The following is a 27,613-nucleotide window of genomic DNA, read 5'->3' on the forward strand; positions in this document are numbered from 1 at the left end:
ATACTCCATGACGTTCAATTTGTCCTAAAATTTTCTTCCCCTGGGCACCCTCTGTGTTCACCGAACATGTGACAAATCATGTGACACTTTTTGGCTTTTACTTCAGCTTTGTTAAAACTATTCTGACACCAGACGTCATCCTGCAGGTTTTCCAAAATTGTCATCTAACAATAATGCTACTCATACAGGCTGCCCTGCACCAGTTCTAACTACTCAGTTTAGCCTGCACTTGTTTAAACTGTCCAGTACTCTCACACAGTCTTTCAATAACCTATTATCATTCAATATGTTGTATTTTATAGTACATAAATCACCAAAATATCAACATCAGCAACAAATCCTGCACAGATCAAATGTCTGAGTAAAACAATGTAAAATGAATCACATGGACGTCACATGGAGCCCAACCTTTATATTTCTAGTTTTTCAAGCTTGATGTTCTTCTCCAGCCTCTTTAGGGTGCAGGCAAATTGTGTGCTAAACTGCACAGAAACATTTTGTGTGCTTGATCATATTTGAGCTATTTGAAAGATTGAATTTGAAAATAATCTGTTTTCTAAGTAACTGAGTTTATGCTTTTTCCGGTGACAGTGGGGGGGACATTGCTTAAATTTGTTGAGTTAGTATCTTCATAGCACATTGAAAATGAACCTATTTAGTATTGTTGTGTAATGCAGCAGTCTGTCAGATGAGTTACTCAATAATCCTGGGTGAAAGGGAAGTTTTGAGCAATAGTGAACTGATAATTAACAGACCTATAACAGATTCGCTCCAAACAAAGTGCAAAAAACATCGAAATGACAGTTGACTGAGGTGCATGTGGCCACCAGTAGGTCAGATGTCAACTGCAAGAGGAGAGGACAACTTTCATGAGAACACAAACATTTTGTCACACAGTCAACAGACAGCACATGTGTGAGCATGTTTGTGATTCTGGCCCAAATGGAACCTCATAGGTAAACAAGATGATGTACAAACAAGAAAATAGAATTAAAGTTTCACTCAATGGACAATGATTCATCTGATAAATGACCAGCACTGACAGACAGTCTCTTGAAACAGACTCAGATTGTTCCAAATAAAGTCCAGTCACATGTTCAGCTGACAAATTATAGGTATGTAAAGATTATTGAGGCACAAATATCAAACCTCTTTCAGAAAGTTACAGAAATTGTGAGACGTCTCTGCACCATCGTGACCATTTCAGAGCCACTGGAGCTGAAGCTTTGCCTTAAAGGCATTTCTGACATCCTGGCATGAATACTGTGGCAAGAAACAGGAGATAATTTTGTTATAAAAACACAACTAACTAACTATAAGAAATTATTTGTCAGCATGTCAGTATGGATGAGTGACAGTGTATGTGGAAATGGAAAGAAAGAACCCCATTGGCTGACAACGCTATTCAGTGGAGCCAATCAGTTACAGGCAAATATGTGATTTGCGTGCCCAGACGTGCAAACACACACCCACGTGTCTAGTTTGCTATCCTCCAGTAAACTCCTGCAGGACAAAGTGCAGCATATCCAAAACAGACAATTAGACCCATGATTTTCTAACATTGTAGTGGAACAATACTGACAGACACTGACATGCGGTTTCTGCCACTTTTAGCTGCTGTGTAAATTAGCATTTTGTACCAAACTGGAGTGCAAAAGTTATGGTCCAAATGAAGGACGCTGGAGGCAAACTTAACAACAAAAACAAAAAAATCATATATGAGGCCGTAAACACAGCACAAAATAGAGAACACAGAAAAAACAAAGCAATAAACAGACAAACACAGGAGATCACAGAGTGACTCAATCACAGAGAGAGGCACAAGACACTGAGACAAGGGAAGACAGGACTATTTATACACAGAGCGTGATTAGGGAAGTGCTGAGGGAACCAGCACAAGTGCGGACAATGGAGGAGGAGTTGGAACAGGTGGTGACCAGGGCGTGATGGTTCTGCAGTGATGTTACCTGCTTGTTTTCTGACTTCCTGGTTTTTATAAATCCTAAATTTGCAGTGATTTTTCTGCACACCTCATTTACCATTGTAGTCTGATTGAGCAGAGAAGAGATGGTATTATTGTGGAGTAGAAACTAAAAGAATTGTAAGCAAGGCACAAGAGACAGCTATCTAATAAAATAAAACAAAACTGGAAATGACCCAAAAGATAACTAATAAGCATAAACGCGAGAAACTAACACCTAATGTAGCGACTACAGGAAAACAAACAAAATGTCGCTGAGAGTTCGAGGTTGGGTTTTGTTGACTTTGTCTGACACGCTGCCAAAAAAATACACACAAAAAATAACACAAAAATGATTTATTCAATGAAATTCAACTCATAATAATGTGCACAAAATATATTCAAAATAATCACAGCAACCAAAATGAAATAGTGGTGAACAAAAAAATATGGACACACCCAGGAGTCTATATAACTCCACCCTTTTGACCTGGTACCTTCTTACCAGCCTGAGAACAAAGAACATAACAGAAAGTCATCCAATCCTCCCATTAATCACTCCATCTGTCAAATCTACCAAATTACCACTGTCAGATGCTTTGGTGAATAGAGACTTCCTTTACATTCGTCTGTTTGTTTCGTTGTACAATTTCTGCTCAACTTTCATGTAAATTTTGTGCTTGAGTCGAGCTTCGTGTCTGATTTGTGTCTCTCCAAACCTCCAGACTCACGCTTTGTCAGTCATATTTGCGTCTCTGAGCTCTCTCCTCTCCATCTCCTCTCCTCTCCTCCTGTGCTGCATCGCTTTGCCTCGTGGCCGCCCGCCACTGATGATGCTGAAGCTGATGTCATCACCGCCTCCCAGCATCCCTGGCACAGCTGCACCGCCATTTTCCCTGCTTTCAGACTGCCTGACGGACAGACTGACGGCCGGCCGTCGGAGCATCCCGCACCCATCCTCCTGTTTATCCGTGCGGCACCCCGCTCCTCCCTCCACACCACTCCAAGTCTCCCACTCTTTTCTAACTGACGCACCGCTGCTGAAGCTGAGGCACGGCGGATTATCCATGTATGGGTGCGTGAGGGGAAATGATGCTGTAGGCTAACCAAAGGATAGAGCGAAGGACCAAAAAAGCTGCAGAGGAGAATCGGAGGAGGCACCAGAGGATCCTGCCGCTGTTTTGAATGGGAAGGGGGATCCACCATTTGCGGCTGTCGAGTCTGAGTTGCTGAGGTAAGACACGGCGTGTTTTTTCAGGGCAATAATGGGTGTCACGCCTCGGTGAGGACAGGGTATTTTTGCGTGTTGGTCATTTCGAGGCTTTTGTGCGCTTAAGAGACGCTGCGTCAGGGTGTTTGGGGTATGATTCTGTGTTTAAAAAAACAGTCAAAAAACACAAATCTGCCATCTTACTGAGTGAATTGGACGAGCAAAGGCGTTGATAAAGGCTGGGACTGTCATGTAAGCTGTAATAATGTGTGCTGACCTCCTTTCTGACGCAGTCTGGGATGAATTGGTGTCTGAGCTGTGTATGTTTACGCGGCCTGTCGTCGAGGTGCGGCAGGCACAGCAAGATGGAGGAGACATTATTTACATGGCTTAGGAAATATCCAGGAAATGTCATCGGTTAAAATTCTTCTCATCCTCAAATTTATAACGTATCAATAATGGCTTATTGTTTGGATGTTAAGCAAGATTTCCCCCCTTGTTGATCGACGGGGGCTTGGATGTGACGGTGGATGTGCGGTGTGCTGTCTGGAAGCAATGATACGTTTATGAATTATTGTAAATTAGCTCATTAACTAAGAAAAAAAATTGTAGGGGTTAGGAAGAAAAAAAAAAAGGAATATCGAGCTTATTTTGGAAGGCGCAGTGAGAAGCGCCTCATATTTCAGGGTTGTGCATTATTTTCATTGATTTGAAGCAGTCAGGCCTTCATCCATGGCGGTGTTGCTGGCAGGGAATAAGCAGCCATTTTACTGTAGAATTGCAGAGACGCTGATGATCATCCTGCCAAATGTTGGTCCAGCCATTTAGTCAGTAGGAACTGGGTGTTTCTGCCTGAAGACAAACTGACTGTGATTCAGGGCCTAAAAATGGAAAATGGTGTCATGTGTATGTCTCAGCTGTTTGTGGCTAAGAAAGCTGCATCACCATTATTAAAAAAACAAAATGACAAAAAAACAAGTCAGAAATATTAAAAGATAATGTTTAATTCCTGGATTAAATTCTATAATATGGAGTCTTAATGATTTATGGTGTCACATGTGCTGTCACTGCTAATGAACTCCTCTGTCATTGTCTACCTGTGCAGGTGCCAGGTGCGCACTGGCCACGGGGATCTCCAGCTCTTCTGCTCACTCACACGTAGACCTGCAACATGGCGGGGGCTTCCGTGAAGGTAGCGGTGAGGGTCCGACCCTTCAACTCCAGAGAGATCGGGAAGGAGAGCAAGTGCATCATTCAGATGTCTGGGAACACCACGAGTGAGTATACGAGAGTTCAGCTGGTAGCGCCGAGACTTCTCAGTGAAGATTTAGTCAGACTGACTTTAATGTTTGAGAGTTTAATTATGCCTTTTAACTGAGAGAGGTGCTTAAAATGTAGTTATTGTGCAAACTTATAAAGTCGATTTACACATTTCAAGGTTAAAAATAATCCTTATTTATCTTACACTAGGTGTCAGTTTATCTGCTTTCTGAAACTACACATTTTAGCTCATTTGCCTTAAAACCAGCCTGTTAGGTCTGAGCCATCATAACCCTAACTCTATGAATATATAATTTGTTTGTCTGTGTGTGTTCTCCCCAGTCTTGGCAATCAAGTAAAAAAAACCAAACAAACCCAAAACAGTTCTTCTAACTGACAGCCATCCAAAACTATTCACATTTGTTCCAGAAGAGTCATTTTTCTTTTCTCCAAAATACAGAATTAGGGTTGGGTGCACGCTTGACTCATCACCAATGATAATGTAGATCTCGGAGGGTTAAGTCCACCCTCCCTTTTAACCCAGCTTTCTTCTGATTGGCTGCCCCTCGCAAATAAAAGGTTGGAACAGCAAGTGGATAAAGTATCTTTGCTCACAGCCTGTGATGACCAAATCCAGACTATCCCCTTTCAATGACATCATACAGAACCAAGAGTAAAAAAAACTCTCAGCTCTGGTGCTCTTTATTTGAAACTGTATCCACACGAGCATCCAGCCATGTAAGAGAATATGTATGACCAAAAAAATAGGTAAAAGCATTAAAGACCCACTTTACTGAGGATCTAACACTGAATATGTTAACCCAGTGGCACTGCTTTAATTGAAGTTTACCTCTATTACTTAATTATTCATTTCGTCATTGACATTTTGATTAATTAACTTTATAGTTCTCTTTAAAAAAAAAAAAAATCAAAGCCCTCAGGTGTAGGTGTAGAAATGCAGCATGAGGTGGAAACTTAAACCTGTGGTTCACTTAGACTGAAAAGCACCAGAGAAGCACTGTGATGTGCATTTAATCTTTAAAGAAGAACGCCAACTTAGCTTTTCATTGTGGAACAATAAGTGTGTGTTTTAAGAAAGGTAAGTGGCCTTTTTTGTGGAAAAAAAGACAAATTATTATTAATTGCAGAATATTTACATGTGTTTTGTCTAAAAGATCAGTCGACTGAAAGCTCTATACTATATAACCACCAACTTTAAGTCAAGTTGTGTACTTTTTCAGGACAAAATACAAACAGAATACTTGGAAAAATGCTGCAATCTCTAAAACAAAAATCCCTTAATGTAAGAGATTAAAAGAAGCATTCAGCATTTCTGACTAGTTTGTATGAGGTGTTTATGGAGCATTTTTGTTCTGTTTGTGCTTCAGAATAACAGGCTTTATGTAAATGTAGGCATAATTAATAACAAGAAGAATATTGAATATTCATTTTTAATTGGCCAGTAGGATAAGGCTGTTCTTAGCTTCTTAATTTTACAGTAAACTGATTATATAGCGCTCTATTTTTAAAACAGACAGAGCATATGACACGTGTTTATGTGAATAATTACAGCAATTCGATTCAGTGATTACGAGGTTGCGTCTGAGGTGCTTCACTGAAAGTCTGAGTTGTGTTTAAAGTGATCCTCTGATGCTGTTTTGGTCTCATTTCTGTGACCCACTTTGAAGCATTTTTAGTGTTTCACCTCGTCTCGCGGGCCGCATTGTCCTGCGGCGGTATAACAGCGGGCAGGGAGGCATGCAGCATTTTGGCAGCTCGAGACGGAAACAAAAGCTTCAGTCAGGCCTGAAACCCGTCAGTGTGTGTAGGATGTAGCGACAGCCGCGGCTCTCTTCTCTCATCATACGAGCTGCATGGACCAACAAGGGCCCGTTGTTCTGGTCGAGTCCAGACCCGAGGTCAGCTGATGTAAGGGTGCAGGAGAGAGCAGGCGCATGTCAGCCTGCTGTGCCTGTTTTTAATGACCTCATTAAAAGCCAGAAGATTCAGGCTTGCATTACTTCAGCTCGGTAACTTCACATGTATCGAGTGCTAAGAGCCTTCGCTCCTCTTAACAGGACTGCTTCACTGACGCTGCTGCTTTATTGAACTCGTCCACAAGGGGTGATACGGTTTATTTAATTTGCGGCCAGAAGAGCAGCTGCTCCTCCTCAGAAAAGAGAGCTGTGGTGTATAATTGCAAAAGCTGTTATTGAGCAGAACTGTAAATCCTATCTGATCCAGAATGTTCTCATTTTTTGTGTTTTTTGGTAAATATAATTCAAAGTGATAGAAAAAAATATGCTTACTGGACACTTTACTAGTACCAAGTTGTTGTCAGAACTGCCTTAATGGCCTGTGGCATATATTCAGCAAACTGCTGGAAACATTTCTCAGGAATTTTGGTGCCTGTTGACACGGGCCAAGGAAATATCCCCCACAACTTTATATCTCCAGCAACCTGAGTCAGGTGTATCCATGCTTTCATGTTGTTTATGTCAAATTCTGACCCTACCATCAGAATGCGGATATCGAGACTCATCAGACCAGGAAACGTTTTTCCAACCTTCAATGGTAACAATTGTCCCATTTTGGTGCACTCAGTTTTCTGTTAAGCTGACAGAAATGGAAACCAGTGCAGTCTTCTGCTTTTGCAGCCCATCTGCTTCAAGGTTCCCCATCTAACCTTCCATTCAGAAATACTCTTCTGCATACCTTGGTTGTTACAAGCTTTTATTTGAGTTACTGTTGCCTTCCTATCAGCTCGAAGCAGTCTGGCCATTTCCCTCTTTGACCCTTGCCATTCACTGAATATTTTCTATGTTCTGGGCCATTCTTTGTAAACTTGGGGACGATTGTGCGGGAAAATCCCTGGAGATCAGCAGTTTCTGAAATACTCGCACCAGCCTGTCTACCAACAACAATGCCACATTCAAAGTCACCTAAATAACCTTTCTTCCCAATTTTGATACTCAATTTGAACTGCAGCAGGTCATCTTGTCTACAGACATAATTGAGTTGCTGCCATGTGACTGAGTGATTAGATATTTGCATTAATGAACAGCTAAACACGTGTTTCTAATAAAATGGCCAGTGAGTATGCATGTTAATGTAAAATGAAGGTTTTAAACAAAACCTTTGTTTATAATAAGAACTGGATTGTAATTATCCGTGAAATATGCATAAAAAAAGACCAGTAAATAATACAAATGATAAGGCAGGAGTTGAACTAACTGTGGGGGAAACACACACACACACACACACACACACACACACACACACACACACACACACACACACACACACACACACACACACACACATTAGATGGATCATTATTGGACACACTGCTCTGGGTGGAAACAATCATAAAAATAAATAAAAGAAGAAAATCAAAGCAAACCCACGAGCATTTAAACACAGCATGCATACAGAGTGTGGGTACGCGACAAAATTAACCGGTCACAAAGACTGTGTGATAAAATACTGATATAGATTCATAGCAGATATGAAATTTTTCACAGTTTCCTTCTGGCTTACTGTATGTAAACTAAAAAAGCCAGATAAGGAAGACAGAATGAAGAACATTCAGCTTTCGATGCTTCTAACTGATCTGTTTTGATCTTTTTAGCAATCTTGAATCCAAAACAGCCGAAAGAAAACAAGAGCTTCAACTTTGACTTTTCCTACTGGTCACACACCACGGTGAGTCTTACAGCTTTCATCAAAGGAAATACATCTGCATTAGAATATAGAAGGCTCTGCTCTTAAACAAGTCCCCAGTGACTAATCCCTCTAACTTTTCTTTTCTTTTTTTTTTTGCCTGCAGCACACTGTTTGATATTTAATGTGTGTTAGAATAATGAATATTCATGCTATTAAAAAATGCTAATTTTCAACCCCCCCCCCCCCCCCCCCCCTCTTCGTTATCACTCCGCTATCTCCATGTCTGCAGCCTGAGGACGTCAACTATGCCTCCCAGATGCAGGTGTACAGAGACATCGGAGAGGAGATGCTGCTCCACGCCTTTGAAGGCTACAATGTGTGTATATTTGCATACGGGCAGACGGGTGCAGGCAAAAGCTACACCATGATGGGCCGACAGGAAAAAGACCAGCAGGGAATCATTCCTCTGGTAAAGCAGGAAGCAGTTTTAAATACAGTTTAATGAAAGACAATTTTGTGCCGATTTGACTCCAACACAGAAGTTTGAAGTCCTTAAGTTGTAAAGTGACAGTGGCATTTTGTTTTCTAGCTGTGCGAGGACCTTTTCACCAAGATCAATGACAGCAATAATGACAACAGCATGTCCTACTCAGTGGAGGTGAGTCATGCTAAACTCTGATATGCCTTTTGGCAGGCTTTCCTGTTTGCATTTAAAGAAATTTTTTTCAGGTAGTTTGGCTGAAACATGTGAAACAGAAGCAGGTTATATTGGAATTGTGTTGTTTTATCAGATAGTCAGAAGCTAATTCATTCATTTTTAATCTTATATTGTTCCTGTAGCAGCAAGTCACTTATTATAACGAATTAATTAGTCATTAAACATCTTTTATGACTGCCTTCTCTTCTCCCTGCAGGTGAGTTACATGGAGATCTACTGTGAGCGTGTGCGTGACCTGCTGAATCCCAAAAACAAAGGAAACCTGCGTGTCAGAGAGCACCCGCTGATGGGACCTTATGTTGAAGATCTATCAAAGCTAGCCGTCACCTCCTACAATGACATCCAGGACCTGATGGATTCTGGAAATAAGGCCAGGTAAAAAATTTAAGATCAGTTGTTTAGATTTGATAATTGTTATTTTTAAAAACCCATGAGCATGTATTTTTGTTTTTTTCAGGACTGTGGCTGCTACCAACATGAACGAGACAAGCAGCCGCTCCCACGCCGTCTTCAACATTATCTTCACTCAGAAGAAACACGACATGGAGACGGACAACACGTCAGAGAAGGTCCGGTGCAAATCACCCACAAACGAAGATTTTATTTTTCCATTCTTCTGACTACAAACAAATCAATAAGGAGAGTTGAGGCAGAAATGATTTTATGACGTTTTATGGCCTGTTAGGAGGCCGCGTATGCGGTGCTGCTATCTGTTGAACGTGTTTCTGTATTGACTGGTAAACCACACTTTACTGCCAGCTCTCCTTTTCAGCTCCGGGTGGATTGTGTTTGCTGCGGTGGATATTTAGTCCTTTTCAGAGAGGGTGAATTATTTTGAAAAAAAAAAAAATTATTGTCTTCTTAGGTCAGCAAGATCAGTTTGGTTGACTTGGCTGGCAGCGAGAGAGCAGACTCAACTGGAGCTAAAGGAACAAGGCTGAAGGTGAGATGATGTTGCTGTTTCAGTGCTATGCAATGGCAAGCAAGTCTTTTCTTGAAGAAGTTGTTCATTTTCATCTAATTTCTCTAAATATTTGTAAAATTTGACAAAATAAGTATTTAATATTCCCTTTCAGGGGGTTTAATGGTTTTACAAATGATTTTGAGTATTTCATTACAGATTGTAAGGTTAAAATGTATTTTATAATCTTCTAAAACAAAGGGCACACCAAGAAAAACACAATAAGTAACGCACCACAAATGTAAACATTGTGGAAGAAAATGATCATGGAAAAGTAAAAAATGAATAAATACACAAGGATAAAGAAGCAAAGTAAAAAACTGATTGAAAAGCTCATTGCCTATATTTTAAAACAGACTCCACAGTTTTCTACAACAAAATAAGAAACATAATTTAAAGTTGAACTCATAAATATGCACTGATTGGTACCTAATTACATCTTTCAACAAACTGATCCATTTTCATAAACGTAGAATTAATAATACATAGCAGCGGGTGCTGATTTTGGACACGGCCACGTTGCTTACTCTGAACTCTCTACTCAGATTAGCTGTGGTTCTTTGAGCCCCGTTCTCCATTTGTCCGTAATGGCTTCAGCTTCATTCTTCCCCGACTCAGATGTCCCATCCTGAGCCTCTCCATCCTGCAACAATTTGCCAACTTCAATTGGAGTCTTCTATATACTCATCTCTCAACCTTATCTAGCTAGCTCATGTTATAGCAGCATTTATATAAAAAAATAGTATAAACAATATGTGTCACTATACACCCAGGCCTGTTGCCATTGTTTAGTGCAGCATTTTACATTGATTTCATTTGGGGGTCAAATTTACTCCGCCATTGGTTCAAGGTATAAATGATTGAACGCCCCAATCAATTTCATCTTCTTTTGAGTTACATGACTTTTAAAATGCCAAATGAGTAAAAAAGACTCCTTTGGTGGTTTTAGTGCTAATTTGAAGTAATATATCTAAAATGTACTCATGATTAGATGGAAAAATACATGAAATGGCTGATTTCTATATTTTGTGTGTGTGTTTGCAGGAAGGAGCAAATATCAACAAATCCTTGACCACTCTGGGAAAAGTGATTTCTGCTCTGGCTGAACTGGTATGAACTTTTAAACTTTGCTAAAAATCTTACTTTAAAATCCTATTTTGTGTGTTTCAATTACAAATGCTGGTGTTTCTTCTTCTCTTTTTAGGACTCTGCACCAAACAAGGTTAGTATACAGCGGCACGCAGGGTATATGGAGCATCTTTTTTTAGGGTAAACTTCAAATATTATTGTGATTCCTTTGTTGATAGAACAAGAAAAAGAAGAAGGTGGAGAGTTTCATTCCCTACAGAGACTCGGTGCTCACATGGCTGCTGAGGGAGAACTTAGGTATGCAAATGCAACCAGAAAAAAAGAGGTTTCAGCATAAGAAAAAGATTTTCTGTGTTAGTTAATGAAATATATTTGTGTATCTGTTTTAGGAGGAAACTCTCGCACAGCCATGGTGGCTGCCCTTAGCCCTGCTGATATTAACTATGATGAAACCCTAAGTACCCTTCGGTAAGGAAAATATATTAAAGCTCTGTTTTTGGGATCATTAAATTTGACATTTTTCACTATAAATGCATTTTAAAGCTAAAGTCACACTGTCATACTGCAGGGTCAAGCAAATAAATAGAAGTGCTGATTAGATTAGATTTTAAACTCTGCATACATCTGCAGAAAAGTGGAGTTCATGTCGCTCTGTCGGGTAAAACCATTAATGGACACTTCACAAACGTATTTTTCTGTTCAACCAGCTGTGAGACACCATCCTCACTTATATTTCATATTATCTGCTCACTGTTATTCGGTACAGAGAGGCTGAGGAATGATAACTTATCGACCACCTTTTAGGTACGCCGATCGTGCCAAACAGATCCGCTGTAACGCCGTGATCAACGAGGACCCCAACAACCGGCTGGTGCGCGAGCTGAAAGAGGAGGTGGCTCGTCTCAAAGACCTGTTGTACGCACAGGGCCTGGGCGACATCATCGAGAGTGAGTGTCACAGCAGCTCACGCACACGTGGCACACACGTGCACAGGAAGCTGGTAGTTAAAAGCTTTTGTGCAGGTTATGTTTTTTCTCTCAGTACATTGAAGACAGAGGATTAACTTGGGATGTGAGCGCCACTCTCACACAGTCTCTTCTCTCCTCTGTCCTATCAGCGTATCGCTGCACTGGTCCTGTCATCACTGGTTTGAAATGTGTGTATAACTGTAGCAAGCCTGCGCTTTGCAGCTAAAAAGAAATGAATCCCGAGCCGACTTTCCTCCTCCACCACACCAGAGACCAAACTAACAATCCTGAGAGAGTGTACATGGAGTCAGACGATGCACAATTGATTAAAAAAATAAAACGAACTTTACAGAACAACTAAAATTATCTTTGTAGTTAAATCTTGTTAAAGCTGTAATCCATTGGCTAAGAGAAAAAAATGGCCTCCTTTCTTCTTTCCATGGTATTACATGTTTCTTTTACTCCCCAAACCTCGAAATACTTTTAGCCACAAAAGTATGTGACCCCACAGTGATACTTTGTTTAAGAGATGCCGATAAGAGAACAGCGGAAACTGTCAGATTCAGGGTTGTCTTGAATCTTGCTGTTATTTAACAAGATTAGTGACCATGGAAGAAAGGACTGACTGAGAGGATGCCATTTTAGATTGTGTTTTGCAGTCTGGTCCTCTGTGTGTGGAGCTGCTGCATTCGATGCTCTGAGTCAGGTGCTTAGAGGCCTGCACCGCCGGGATCTTTGCTACAAACGCTGTGCTAAACAGCTTAAAAACATCAGTTCTTCTTTCACGAAAATAAAAATCAACACTCTATATTTGGTCCTCATGCATTGTAGTGATGTATCTATTATTTTTTTGAGTACACTTTGTCCTAACCATGCTTGCTTGCGAGCTTGTTGTGTGTGTTTGTGTGCAGTTCAGTGTCAGAAAAGAAAATCCCTCTGGTATTTAGCATTCAGTCTCTGACATTGTATGCCGTGTCAGTTTGAGTTGCTCTCTTTTTTTCTCCGTCTGCGATGGCTTTGGAAAGCAAATACGTCTGCTTCTTTGAGCCATTATTTGAGCTTTCTCTTCTTTTTTTGTTACCCTCCCTGTTGTTCCCTTATTTTATTTTTTTTCCTTTTAAATCCGTATCCCTGCGTGGTCCTCTCAATCCTTGATGTCTTTCCTTGAATACCTTGCGTCTGCTCCTACCTTCCTTCCTTCCTTCCTTCCTTGCTTTCTTCCATGCAACGCCTCTCTTTCTGGCAGACCTGTGCGATTACAAGAACTTTGTGAATAATCGCCAGGCTGTCAATCAAAGGGGTGATCTCTCCACAGTGACCCATGCCATGACGGGAATGAGCCCCTCACCCTCGCTCTCAGCCCTATCCAGTCGAGCCGGCTCCATCAGCAACCTCCACGATCGCATCTTTAGCCCGGCCAGTGAGGAAGCCATTGAAAGGCTCAAGGTAGGAAAAAATAGGGGATGACGATGCATAGATAGAAAAAGTTCACCGGAGCAAAAGTGGATCTGGGTTGTGTGAGTGGGAATGAAGGGAGGAGAGGGGCTTAGGCATTTGGTGGGAAGACTCCTTGATGAATACGAGAATGAGCAGAGGTAATACTTCCATTTTGAGAGCAGGCTGTTTCTCCATCACCAACAGGAAACCGAGAAAATCATCGCAGAGCTCAATGAGACATGGGAAGAGAAGCTGCGCCGTACTGAGGCCATCCGTATGGAGAGGTTTGTCCAAGCTCTTTATGCTGTTTGATATCCACGAATGCAAAACCACCTGAAATTATCATTAAATTTAACATTTGCGTATCTGCCTGGCTTTTCAAGGCAGTGCACCTACAAGTAAAAAATCAATTGTCCATTTTTGATTGGACTTATTTCAAGGACATGTTACGGCAGTGCGTATGAGTGTGGCAAATTACACATTTTCCTAATGAGCAAAAAATCTCTGTTTTGATGCCAGGAGGCAGCACAGATTGTTGTGTCGGGAATGCATCTCGTGTAAATATCTACCAAATCAAATTGCCTAAATTTCTTTTTTATTATACATTGTGGAATTTTCAATAGAAGTTCACAATGTTTTTGGCCATATGACAAAAGCAAAACTAATTATTACACCATGAGATTGAGATCTCTGAAAGCTTTTAGTGAAATTTCCCGTTCATATCCCTCTGAGGATGAATTTCTCTCACTGGCAAGTGATCCAAACGTCCTTCCTCACAACTGAAAAATAGTTCCAACATTAAGGCTGTATTGACATCGTTCCTGAAGGAGGTGCTTATACAAGTCAAATGTGTTTGTATAGCATTATCAAGCATAATTCAGATTGTTTTACAGAGGACTACAGACATGACATGATGTGCTTTTACCCAAAGTTTTGCAAATCATGGAACTCATCGATTACAAAAAACAAAGAAGCACATGAAAAGTGTGAGATTTTATACAGTTTGTATAAGGAACACAAAACATTATGCATTGCATGGATAGACTGTCAGTTTAATGAAATAAAAAGAAATAGCATTATTGTAAATTTCCATCTGAGTTCATGGATTGACTCCAACTCTGATTAACTCTGTAGAGAGGCACTGTTGGCTGAGATGGGCGTTGCCATGAGAGAAGATGGAGGCACAGTCGGCGTCTTCTCCCCCAAAAAGGTACAGGTCCTCAGTCTGTGCCACGCACTTGCCAAACAACTTCTCAACCTCTTGAACGATCAGACCAAACTCACACAAACACTGAAACATATTTCTCTTTCAGACGCCTCATCTGGTGAACCTCAACGAGGACCCACTGATGTCCGAGTGTCTGCTCTATTACATCAAAGACGGCATAACCAAGTAAAGAGTTCTATAAGTTCAATTTGACATGAAATCCATCCGGATACTGTGCAGTTTTTAGTAATTTCGATATATGTTTTTAATCTTCCTTCAGGGTTGGCCGTGAAAATGCCAAAACTCGCCAAGACATTGTTCTTAGTGGCCATTTTATCAAGGATGAACACTGCACCTTCAGCAGCACCACTGGCCCTCAGGGAGAAGGTAAAGTCTCTCCCTGTAGACAAATCTGCTAAAAAGATCCGTCTTTCCAGTCACACGTACATTTAACGCTTTTCTGCAACAGGATGCGTCATTCTCGAGCCGTGTGAGGGAGCAGAGACTTATGTCAATGGCAAGAGAGTGACCTCACCTATTGTCCTGAGGTCTGGTAAGTATTAGATTGTCTTTGATTTTCTAATAAATTTGGCAAGTCCTGAAATATGTGTCTATTTAAGCAGCGGTGTAATTTTTAATGCTTGAGTCAAATGTTTCAACATTCATGCTTCCTGCTGCATCTTTAAGGAAATCGCATCATCATGGGCAAGAGCCACGTGTTCCGCTTCAACGACCCCGAGCAGGCTCGTCTGGAGCGGGAGAGGACGCCGTGCGCCGAGACACCCGTGGAGCCCGTCGACTGGGCCTTTGCTCAGCGAGAGCTGCTGGAGAAACAAGGCATCGACATGAAGCAGGAGATGGAGCAGAGGTGGGTGTGGTCGCATGACTTGTTTTAATGGTATGAATATATGTCTTGGGAAAGTTCTTTGGTGTTGATGAAAATGAAACGTTGCAGGCTTCAGGAGCTTGAGGATCAGTACCGCAAAGAACGAGAGGAAGCCAGCAACCTGCTGGAACAACAGCGGCTGGTGGGTGCTCGCATGATCGCCATCGATCATAAAAAGTACTAATCAGTTCTAGGTGTTATGTAAATCCGCACCTCCTCTTGATCTGTACTGCATGTTTTCTTCCAGGACTATGAGAGTAAACTGGAGGCCCTTCGGAAACAGGTGGACTCTCGGTACCTGGAGTCACCTGAGGAAGAGGAGGAGCCTGAAGAGGAAGGTGATACTATCACTTTAATTTTTTTTCTTTTAGTTTTGGCATCAGACTTTCATTTTATTCACATCAAGTTCTCGTGTACCCTCCAGTGCCGTGGACGAAGCGCGAGACCGAGCTGGCGCTGTGGGCTTTCAGAAAGTGGCGTTTCTATCAGTTCACGTCCCTCAGGGATCTGCTCTGGGGCAACGCCATCTTCCTCAAAGAGGCCAATGCAATCAGTGTGGAGCTGAAGAAGAAGGTTAGATTGTTGTAAGATATATGCTTTGGCAGTGCAATGATATTTTTTGTGCTATGTTTCATTGCACATTGTGTTAATTTTGTTGTAAACAAACAAAATGCAGGTCGTTGCTCTATGAGGTCTGAAAAACTCGAATTTTTCATTATTTCCCTGACTTTAAATATGTGTCTTGTACTCATTGACATTGACATTACTTTGCATGTTGTTATTATTAGTTATTTATTTTTAACTAATAAAAAAGGCACATGAAGGATTTAGGTCTTTGACAGATGTCATATGTGCAGTTAAAGTATTTAGAACAAATACTACAATTTCTCAGCTGTTCAATTTTCTCATTTTCGTTTTGGATTACTCAAATAACTGTGAGCTGCTGTTCTAGTCTAAATTATGATGCAATCTCGTGTTTTCTTCACAGGTGCAGTTCCAGTTTGTCCTCTTGACAGACACTCTCTATTCTCCGCTGCCCCCTGACCTGCTGCCTCCCAGTGAGGCTAAAGAGAGAGAGAGGCGACCGTTCCCTCGGACGATAGTGGCCGTCGAAGTGCAAGATCAAAAGAACGGAGCCACACATTACTGGACTCTGGAAAAACTGAGGTACTCAGAGGTTTTGAGAGTCTGGCTTGAAGCTCGTTTCACGGTCACAATTTAATGGTCATCCCTGTAGAAAACAGTGCAGTTCTTTTAATTCAAAGCACTGGTCAAAGTAGCTGACAGTTGATACACATGTCTGCATATCAGCAGATACTGACCTGTTGTTTTCTCCTGGCCCTTGTAGACAGAGGCTGGACCTGATGAGAGAAATGTATGATCGTGCTGCGGAGCTGCCCAGCAGCGCCGTGGAGGACTGTGACCACGCCCTGACAGGAGGCGACCCCTTCTACGACCGCTTCCCCTGGTTCCGTCTGGTCGGCAGGTCAGTAACATTCACAGATTTAAGTTCTTTTACTGCACAGTGAGGACGCCCACAAACCCATCATCACTTTCCCTCCTCCTCAGGGCTTTTGTGTATCTGAGTAACCTGCTGTATCCGGTCCCTCTGGTACATCGTGTGGCCATTGTAAGCGAGAAAGGAGAGGTGAAAGGCTTCCTTAGAGTGGCAGTGCAGGCCATCTCAGGTACAAATAAAAATTAGCTGTCAGATGCTGCACACGTCCTCTTGTGTTGTTTTGTGTTTCTGGAAATGCTTGTTAACTATACTGTTTGTGCTTTTGTGTCTCTATTTAGCTGATGAGGAGGCGCCTGATTACGGCTCTGGCGTGAGGCAGTCAGGCACCGCCAAGATCTCCTTTGAAGACAAACAGTTTGAGAAGGTACGTCTGGGCTGGTGTTGTGCAGCTGAGTCCTTCTTGTCAGATTAAAGTGGAAATTTGGAGCCTGAAAAAAGAAATTCTAGTGTTCTGCTTGTAAAAAGAGGCAAAAGCTGATGATTTTATGTTCTGTTTAGTTTCAGACTGAGTCGTGTCCCGCAAGTCTGTCGCACTCCAACACCTCACAGGAAGAGCTGCGAATTGTGGAGGGAGAAGGACAAAATGCTGAGACTGGAATCTCTGCAGATGAAGTTAACAACAACACCTGTGAAGGTGAGGGGAGGGCGACGACAGGGACATGGTGGTCTTACTAGAAATACCTCATGAACGGAAATATATTTCCTAGCTGGCACATCTAATGTCAAAATGTCAATGCGTTTCTGAGTCTCAGCTTCTTCTGTGCCACGCAGCCACACTGGATGCTCCTCTAAGCCCAGTAAAGAGTTTAGGTCTGGGTCTGGATCTTCCTCTGGACCTGTCTCCAGAGAAAGCGCTGTCCCACCTCAAGATCGGCAGCACTTTCACCTTCAGAGTTACCGTCTTACAGGCCTCGAGCATCTCTGCAGAGTACGCCGACATCTTCTGCCAGTTCAAGTAAGTTAAAGCAAAGTTCCTGGAGTAACATCGTCTACCTGATGTGAATTTCATTTAACAGTTCTCGCTGAATGCCTCTCCTAGTTCTCTCTTTTGTCTTTATGCAATTAGATACAAAGATTTTACAAATTTTACCTTACAGGTCACATGAATTAATGGTTAAACTCTAATCAAACTTAATGTATTTTCTAATTTACGGATTAAAGTCTTTGTCATTTGAGAAGCTGACAGTGAAATAATCTGTGCTGTTGTTAGCCAGATGCTTTGGGTGATATAATGTGTAGGAAAAACAAAAAGGCAGGTCAGCTGATGAAATGACTTCACTGTTTTCAGCTTCATCCACCGTCATGACGAAGCTTTCTCCACTGAGCCGCTGAAAAATACCGGCAGAGGGCCGCCACTGGGCTTCTACCATGTCCAAAATGTAAGCAGCATTAAACGCTTATATTAACAAAGACAACTGATTACCTACTGTTCACTTCCTCTTGTTATTTGACATATTATGTTAGCAGTCCATTTCTACAAACAGCTTTCTCAAGGGTTCATTCGAGTATTTTTCTCTCTGCCTCCGATAGATCACAGTGGAGGTGACCAAGTCCTTCGCGGAGTACATCAAGACTCAGCCCATCGTCTTTGAGGTGTTTGGACACTATCAGAAACAGCCGTTCCCTCCACTCTGCAAAGATTTAATCAGGTCAGGAAGAAATCTGACCGGGTGACTTGAGATAATTTGATGGAAAAAAAGTTTTTCTCACAGTTTCATGTTGGGGTTTTTTCAGCCCACTGAGACCTTCCAGGAGGCAGTTCCCTCGGGTAATGCCGTTATCCAAACCAGGTTAGCAATGACATTTCAGCCACCACAATCTAACTTCTATACATTAATCTAATGATCAAAAAAAGGGGAAATTAATAAATGAATGAGTGCTCTGCAGGCTCCTCTGATTCTGCCTGTTTCCATTTTAATGAGATAATTATTTAATTCAATCATCTATCGATGATTACCGTGTGTGCTTGATTTAATATTCTTAGCAACAAATGAATGAATCTGCATCCTCTTCATTCATCCAGTGCCTGCCACCAAGCTCAACACTCTGACTCGCTCCACTGCGGGACCCTGTCACGCCAAATACGATCTCATGGTCTTCTTTGAGATCTGCGAGCTGGAAGCTAACGGAGAGTGAGTCCTGTTTGTTCCTGTTGCTGCTTAAATATGCAAAAGGGAAAGCATACACATGCATCTCACTTGTTATAATGTTATAATACGTGTCTAAAAATGGATTATCCCTCTGCCTCCAGTTATATCCCGGCTGTTGTTGACCACAGAGGTGGGATGCCCTGCCATGGGACGTTCCTTTTACATCAGGTCTGACCATGTTTACCTCTGCTGTCACACTGCTAAGTTCTTCATTTTAACCACTGAGAAACTAAATCCGCTCCTCATCTTCTTGCGACTCCACAGGGCATTCAGAGGAGGATCAGAGTCACAATTGCTCACGAAACAGGAAATGATATTGAGTGGAAAGAAGTGAAGGAGCTCGTTATTGGTGAGTACGATATACGTGGCCACGTTTGTCAGATTTTTGCAGGAAGAGCTCAAAAATCAAAAAAATGACCAGTCTAATTGTCACTTGTTTGCCCGCAGGTCGTATTCGAAACACGCCCGAGGCTGATGAGACCATCATAGACCCCAACATCCTTTCCCTCAACATCCTGACCTCTGGATACGTCTGGCCAAAACATGATGACAAGTAGGAATTTGTTTTTCCAGTCTTCCTTCAAAGCATTTTTCTCTTTGTTTGCTGAGTTGAAACTGTTGAAAGCTGGAGAGAAAGGTTCATAACTCACCTTATTTCTCTTTGTTAATCGCAGTGTCTCTCTGGGAGTTGATCACAGGTACCATGTTTTTCCATCTTTGTTTCTTAAAAACAACATGCAACAATGTCCATTTGTTCCTTAAGCTTTTCATGCAATGAAAGGCTAGATGCTGTTTTTCCTCTCTGTAGAACTTTCTACCGATTCGAGGCCGCATGGGACAGCTCCATGCACAACTCTCTGCTTCTGAACAGAGTCACACCCTATGGGGAGAAGATCTACATCACCCTCTCTACTTATCTAGAGGTGGGAGAGTGTTCGTGCATTGTTCTGCAAAATTGTAATTTTTTTTTTACTTTACTTTATTAATGTTTTGTATATTTGGGCTAGATGGAGAACTGTACTCAGCCGACAGTTATCACCAAAGACTTCTGCATGGTGTTTTACTCCCGTGACACAAAGCTGCCGGCATCCCGCTCCATCAGAAACCTCTTCAGCACCGGCTGCCTCCGGCCCTCTGAGAGGTACTGGATTAAGGATTTTAACTAGGGCTGTCAAACATAAGGATGGGGGGGCCAAAAATGGTCTGACCAAGACTCCAATCCAGCCCACTGTACAGCTTTAAAAAAAAAAGAAAGGATATTTTCTGTGACTTAATGAAAACTTTCTATTTAGAAAGTTGGGAGGCTGTGATTACACATTTATCATGTAGTTTCACTGGTTTGGCACCATTTCAGATCAAAGTTCTAGGTTGATGCATGCTTCAGAGTTTAAGATTTAAGTTTACGACAACCTGCTCTGCTTTCTCTCCTCAGTAACCGTGTCACTGGAGTCTATGAAATCACTCTCTGCCACGTGGCTGACAACGGAAGTCCAGGTGCAGAATAAAATATAAATCAATAATAAATGAAAATGGCAAAAACGTTTGTTTGTCCTTTGTCGTTCTAAATGCTTCTGTTCCCCTTCGTCAGGCATGCAGCGTCGTCGCAGGCGCGTGCTGGACACCTCGGTGGCTTACGTGAGAGGCGAGGAGAACCTGGCTGGATGGAGGCCCCGCAGTGACAGCCTCATCCTCGACCACCAGTGGGAGCTGGAGAAACTTAGCTTACTGCAGGAGGTCAGTGGAATTATTGGAATTATATTATAGTTTATTTTTACAGTGCTTACATCATAATAGTCTCTTATATCTTAGGTTTTTCTTTGGACATTGGATGCTTTTGCACTCTTTATCAGTCCAGTCCTGGTACCTCATCATTGTGACTGGAGTGGGTTTTTTTTGTTTCGTTTTTTAAGACTCTTAACCCGGAACTATGAATCATTCAAGCATAAAAAGCAACTAACCCAAGTGATAAACCGGTGTTTACATATATTAGACAACTTAGGAAAGAAATAATTATAATATTTGTGTCTTTAGGCATTTTGTTACTAGCAGCCAGTAACAGAAGCACTTCATTTGTTCCCATCTCTTTAGTTGATAGCAAGAAAAATCCCAAAGATAACATGGTTTCACAGGTATGAAGTTGTATTTTGCACCAATGAGATTAATTCCAGGGGGCCACAGTAAAACTTGGGGTTGTGTGCAGTGTGCCCGTAAAACATTTTGAGGAAACTGGACATGTGGAGGCCAGAAAAAAAAGAAATGTCAGGCATAAAAACTATCTACAGCAAATGAACAGTGAAAGTCAGAAAGTCATGCCCTTATGAAATATGAAAAAAACCAGCAAAACCATTCTTAATGAAGGGAAATCTGGTAACAGATCTCGTAGAGCGATGAATCCAGATTAGACATTTGTGGTTCAAGTTGTCGTCAAAATGTGTGCAGGAGATCAGGAGAGAGGGACAACACTGAGTGTCTACAGCCATCTGTAAAACACAGTGGAGGCTCTGTCATTGTTTGGTGCTGAATCTCATCCAGTGGTGTTGGAGATCTTGTTAAAACTGATGGAATTATGAACTCAGAGAAGCACCATCAGATTTTCATCCACCATGCAATACCATCTGATTGGCAACAGTTTCATCATTCAGCACAGGATAGATCCCAGACCTCAGTGTTATTGAAGGGGATCATCTTGACAATAGAGCAAGAGCCAGCCAACATCCAAAGAAGAGCTTTGAATATCCTTCAAGAAGCCTGGAGAACTATTCCCGAAGATTAGTGAAACGACTGCCTACTTGACATGTGCTAAATAAACTCCTGTTGGACTTTGTCTTTCAAGTGAAATTCCCTTACATTCTTCTAAAGGTGGAAAAGACCAGGCACTATTTGCTGCTGAGGGAGAAGCTGGAGGCGACTCTGCATGCGGGACAGGATGCACTCTACAAAAATGGCGACATCATCGACTTTGCAAAGAGTCCCGTCCTCAGCCACAGCCCCAGCAGCAGCCCCGCCCCCGACAGCCCCAACCAGAGGCAGAGGGAGCTGGCTGCTAAGGTGACTGCTGCTCCCCTCATCTCTATTTTACACCTCGGTTTATTAGAGATTTATTTTCTTTCTATTTTTACACACAGCTTCATTCAGCTTCATGCTTTTAAATTGTTTTTTCTATTTTTCACTTTCCAGTGTCTGCGTCTGCTGATGCACACCTTCAACAGGGAGTACAGCCAGGTGAGCAGCAGTGCCAGTGAGAGCAAGGTGAGCCCCAGCCTAGGCCCTCTATAACCCAGTCCTTTAGTCCTTCTGAACCTAATGTTTACAGCCTTCACTAAATATTTAAGCCCCGCAGTCCTTCTTTCCAGTCACTCCCTCTGCTACATCTGTTCTCATTCTTTCATGTTTTTTAAACACTTCACGCTTCCTTGTTGCAAAGAATTTCATACTTTTCACCTCTCCTCTGTCTCTATAACCAGATGTAATGTTTAACCTGGCTTAAACATTACTCAGAGATAGTTGCTGGATAAAACATGCCTAATATGACAACCATTTCTTTCAGTACTGACTCAGGTCTACTGATTACTCTTTTACACCATGCATCCCCTCCTACTTTCCTCACCCCTCACTGTCCCTTCTTCTTAGACACTGTGAGGCTTCCACTTACTTAATAACTCTCCTGCATGTCCTCTTTAACATCAGCGAGGGGCTCTTAGACATACCGAGGATTTGTACCACAGTGCTGCTTCTGTAGTACATTGCTAGAAGATGACAAACTGATCAAGCTGTTCTCTGAATGCATGTCTGTGTCGTTTGTGCTTAATTGTTTGCTGGATTGTTTTGTCTTTGTTTGTCTCTCTTCTTGTCTTGCGTGTCCTTGCTGTTGCTCTGGTTTCTGTGTGTGCGTGCTTGCACATGTGTGCGTTTTAGCTTTCTGAGATGTCTGCGTCTCTGATGAGGGAGTCATCCTCTTCTACACTGAGCACGCTCACCCCGTCCTCGACCTGCCCCTCACTGGTGGAGGGACATTATGACATCAGGTGAGGAAAAAATGTCATTTTGAATACATCTTACTCGCTTTTTGGTGCTTTGTTCAGTGAGCAGTAAGTCTCATGTGGGGCCAGGTAGTATCAGTAAAAGCAAAATGCTGTTGTATTTTCTATAATGTGCAGAATTTGTTTTTTTAGAAACATTTATGTCCTCAGTTTTTTCAGTGTAGGCTCTTAGATTACGAATGGCAGGTGATGAAAACACCACAGAAGACTTTTTTCTGTTTTTTCAACAGTCACAACATTTAGCACAACTATGCAAAATAATTACTGCACTGTAATAATTAGAATTCAGAAGAAGGTACGTACACACACTGGCCACTTTGCTAGGTACACCTGTTCGACTGCTCTTTAGGTTAAGTTTTTTTCAGGGAGGGGAAATTTTTTGAAGTTCAGCTTTGTAATTCATTCTCAACTGTCAGAAAAGTGCACGAAAGCTGCCCTGTAGATTTTCATAGGAAGTAACCTGCTTACAGAGATACACCTTGTTGTTTTGTTACACATTGCAAATGTGTTTTAAATCAGAACTAAGAAAAGGGGCTTGAAATGTTTTCTTTTGTGTCTTGACCGTTGCTCCCTTTTTGATGCAGTGTGAACATGTTTGCGTTGTCTAGACACACTGATCCCAGTTCTGGAGCATCCACACCGGACCTAGATCCGTACAGCCCCGTGGACAGAAAGAAAGTCCTCAGAGGATGCACCTTTGTTCCCGACATACAGGAGATTCGTGTCAGGTCAGATCACACTTGATACGTTTAATGCACCACCAGCTGCAATCACATGTTAGGAGATCCTCTGGATTATTTTCCTTAGTATTCAAATCGTAGGCCAGTTATTCATTTTGTATTTCTTTCAACATGCGCAGCCCTATTGTGTCAAAGAAGGGCTATTTGCACTTCCTGGAGCCTCACACCAGCGGCTGGGTGAGGCGTTTCGTGGTGGTGCGCCGGCCCTATGTGTACCTGTACCGCAGCGAGAGGGACAGCATCGAGAGAGCCATCATCAACCTGTCATCTGCAAAGGTGGAATACAGTGAAGACAAACAGACGTTACTGCGGGTATGCTTCACTTCAGTTGTGAAACTCACTGCAGAAAAGACATATGACCATTTAACCGATAAATCTGAATGAGGTTTAGTAATCCCGGAGTATTTCCTGTCTTCAGACTCCCAACACGTTTGCTGTGTGCACCGAGCATCGTGGGATTCTGCTGCAGGCAGCCAATGACAAAGAGATGCATGACTGGCTGTATGCTTTTAACCCTCTGTTAGCAGGCACCATCAGGTGAGTGGTGGAGAATCTGTGAAGCATACAAATAGTTTACTATGAGTGAAAAGAGACCCAGAGTTTATATTTTGTCCACCTCCAAACACCCACACAAAGTTTTGACATTTTAATTATTCTGTTTTTTTCAGGAAATGGTCACTTATCCCCTAAAAATGAAACCTATTATTATAATTGCTTATTAGATGGTATTTTCCCCTTTATTTATCTTTCCTGCCTAACATATTCTTACTCTCCTTCTGTCAGGTCAAAGCTCTCCAGAAGAAAGTCGGTCCAGTCGTACCCATCGGCTCAGCGGATGTGAGAGTTGAAGGGGCCTGGCGAAAAACAGCGAACAAAACAATACAATCTAAAAGCTCAGCTCAACATCCTGCTTAATCGAGCATAGACCATATAGCAAACTTACACATAGAACCATTTAAATATCCCTCTATGTGATGACCGCCCCTGTCACTCACTCGCTCATCCACAAAGCCGACAAAAGCATTTTTTGCCGTCACCACCACACTAACCCTGCATGGTGTGCTCCCTTCCGACCTTTAGAAGAATTCCTAAGAAAATCTAACCACCCAAAACCCGTTACATAACTTACCTCTGCTGGGCGCTGGGACTAGTTCAGATTAGTTTTCATGTTTCCTGTAGATGTGTCATCTGTGAGGCTGCCAGTTTCCAGCAAAGACATAAGTCTCAGCTGTGAAACAGACATTGAACATCAACCATTAACGGCATCAAGTGAGGGGAGGGGTAAAAACATCTTATTGGATGTTTTCTCTGTGTAGGTGTGTTAAGTGCAGCGATGATAGCTCCATATCCATCCTCCATACATATAATGTACATAATAATGTACATTGGCTTGGTGCTCTGCAGCATAGAGTATTTGTTTCACTGAAGAGGTTTCAGATAGCAGAGATTCATCATTGCTGTTGCTCATCATTTTAACCTTGAAGTAGCATGAGGGGGGATCCAAGCTGTTGTTTCTGTGTCTTTTTTTAAGATCTGGTTCTATGAAAACACGAGATCGTTTGCTAGATTAGGACGGCCCGTTCAGGAGAGATAATACGTGTCCTCGCCTTGTTATTGATATGTGCTTCGTCCTTCCTTTATTATTATTTATATTGTTTTTTCTACATAACCCCTTGCAGGTATAACCCTGAAGGAAAATGTTTAATGTTGCTGTTGAAGCTGCACTGTATTTTATTGTGACAGGACCACTGACAGTTTTGTTGCATGGCACTTTATTGAGTTAATGTCTCGTACCATTTACTCTGTTATTTTAACCAAAGCGTTCTTTTGCTTTTTGTAATCGTTTCACTTACTGTGCATTTGTGTGCAAAGATAGTTATTTTATTTTATTTTATTTTAGTGGGATTTTAAATGAATAGTTTGACACTTTGGGAAAATACTTTTCCTGCTGAGACTCAGATGAGAAGACAAAAAGCGCACTTATGATCCTGAAGCCAGCAGATTTTTTTAGCCTAGCTTGGCAAAAAGGTAGGAAACAGAAAGCTTGGCTGTGGCCGTTAACAAAAAGGGAAAATAGCACGTCTGAAGCGAACTAAATAGGACTCGTTTAATGGGTGACTAAATCTTGCATAAAGAGCTGCAAGCATCATGGAGTAAAACGCAAATTAGTGAGCTTTAGAAGTGCTAGTAGGTGATTTTGTTGCTTGAGTTAATCAGTTTTCACACAATAAATCCACATTTCTGGCAAAAAAGGTGAATTTCCCAAAAGGTTACACTATTCTTTTAACCAATGAGTCGCACCAGATTTGATCTAATTGGGAGGACAACTGTACTGTGTGTGGTTGTCATTTTTATTTTTATGGATCAGCAGAGTTGCTCCGTTCGATAAGCTGACTTGTGAAGACTCCTCTTGTAGCTCAATAGAAAGGACAAAGTTATAATCGACCGTGGACCTTCAGTCTTTTTAGGGCGGTTGCTTCAAGTGGACGAGAGCGTTGTCCTAGCACCAGATAGTGCCTCCCTTTCTTCACCTCTCTTTTCTTTCTCTCCTTGATCCTTGTCTTTAGCATTAATGCTAAATAAAGTTACTCACATGCATTCATGATTAGCTTTTATGTAAAGTTATAGTAAATACTATTAATCTTTGTTTTTTAAGTTTTCATTATGTATATCAATGTTTTGGAGAGTGAATATTATCAATGATCCTCTATAGCATATAGTTATTGCCTGTAACAGACTGTAAATGTTTCCTTTGACAGCAGTCTCCCTGCCAGCTTTTGTACCGTAGCTGCTCGGTATTTGACAGCCTGACGCTTGTGTCGGACATCGGTAAAGCATGACTGACTTGATGTTGTCATGACAAGGAATGGTTTGTAGGTCTTTAAAAAAAATCTATCGATAATGTTGCTTTGAAATCTAAAACATCTTTATCTTGTTATGCAAGAGTGACAACATTGGGTCAAATTTACCGAGTAGGCATATAATGCATTCAACACAGGCCTGGTCAGCCAGCCGGTCTGCCTGTCTCATTTCCATTTAAATGCTAATGATCAGTTTTCTACACTCTGTAAGCAGAATTTAGGACTTTGTGTGCCACAGGCCAGCCAACTTGTTGAGCAACACAGCCTAAATCATGTACAAGTTTGTAGAAAATCTGACTCTAGTTAAATTTTGCATTTTATTGCAGTTTTATTTTGCTTTTTTTTTGCCACTTTGGGTTTTTTTTTTAATGTTACTTTGTCTGTAAACAAAGAGTTAATTGAGTTTATTTATTGTTGAATGTGTTGGGTAGAACATGTTGTCTGCTGGTACAGAAGACAAATGGAAAGTTTTATTTGTAAAATATCAAAGCATAAATTATGTTCTTGAAAATTAATGCACTTACGCACAAAGCATCTTTATTTAATATGATTTTTGTATTAAGCATTTAGAAAATCTAGAGGACTTAAAAAAAAAATATATATATATATACGTCAAGGTAGTCGATACACAAACACTGGCACATAACTTTCAAGGCTTCCAACCCTAACAGTTGAAGAGTGTCAGAAACACTTTGTGAGGTAGTTTTAGTGTGCCTGCCAGTGATTGTTGAACGGCACATCAGTCGATCGTTTTGTTTTTCTTTTCCTTTGGCTGTTTTAGCTGTCACAACTCTGGATCAAAGCATGCAGGTCCACTTATCTTCCGCTTTCCCCTCTCTCCTGCCTTACCGCTTGCTAATGACAACAGCTTTCCACTCCTGAAAGTGCTGCTTGTAAAGTATGTCATCCATGATCCCCGTAATGATTTACTGGAAACCTTC

At 41.5% G+C, this 27,613-nt stretch overlaps 1 protein-coding gene across 1 annotated transcript; it reads left to right on the forward strand.

Annotated features, from left to right (window-relative positions):
- Positions 1 to 2,569: 2,569 nt before the first annotated feature.
- On the forward strand, positions 2,570 to 25,576 carry kif1ab (kinesin family member 1Ab). The gene is made up of 48 exons (XM_085379012.1): positions 2,570 to 3,194; positions 4,276 to 4,447; positions 8,062 to 8,135; positions 8,386 to 8,565; positions 8,686 to 8,754; positions 9,011 to 9,189; positions 9,272 to 9,383; positions 9,680 to 9,757; positions 10,820 to 10,885; positions 10,980 to 10,997; positions 11,083 to 11,161; positions 11,254 to 11,332; positions 11,669 to 11,811; positions 13,148 to 13,278; positions 13,474 to 13,553; positions 14,404 to 14,479; positions 14,583 to 14,662; positions 14,757 to 14,863; positions 14,946 to 15,029; positions 15,164 to 15,344; positions 15,432 to 15,504; positions 15,610 to 15,700; positions 15,787 to 15,935; positions 16,351 to 16,529; positions 16,711 to 16,848; positions 16,932 to 17,050; positions 17,160 to 17,245; positions 17,380 to 17,515; positions 17,653 to 17,836; positions 18,170 to 18,260; positions 18,412 to 18,530; positions 18,616 to 18,671; positions 18,905 to 19,013; positions 19,133 to 19,199; positions 19,296 to 19,380; positions 19,479 to 19,584; positions 19,706 to 19,729; positions 19,840 to 19,954; positions 20,039 to 20,172; positions 20,464 to 20,525; positions 20,620 to 20,765; positions 21,891 to 22,079; positions 22,209 to 22,280; positions 22,947 to 23,056; positions 23,680 to 23,799; positions 23,931 to 24,123; positions 24,230 to 24,348; positions 24,595 to 25,576. The coding sequence occupies exons 2-48, from the start codon at positions 4,342 to 4,344 to the stop codon at positions 24,650 to 24,652; spliced, it is 5,052 nt and encodes a 1,683-aa protein (XP_085235138.1). The 5' UTR covers positions 2,570 to 3,194; positions 4,276 to 4,341; the 3' UTR covers positions 24,653 to 25,576.
- Positions 25,577 to 27,613: the final 2,037 nt, after the last annotated feature.

The sequence above is a fragment of the Diplotaxodon limnothrissa genome, linkage group LG18 (genome assembly GCF_057381915.1).
Source record: "Diplotaxodon limnothrissa isolate DT_005_m linkage group LG18, D_limnothrissa_male_GT1.1, whole genome shotgun sequence".
NCBI classification, from domain to species: domain Eukaryota; kingdom Metazoa; phylum Chordata; class Actinopteri; order Cichliformes; family Cichlidae; genus Diplotaxodon; species Diplotaxodon limnothrissa.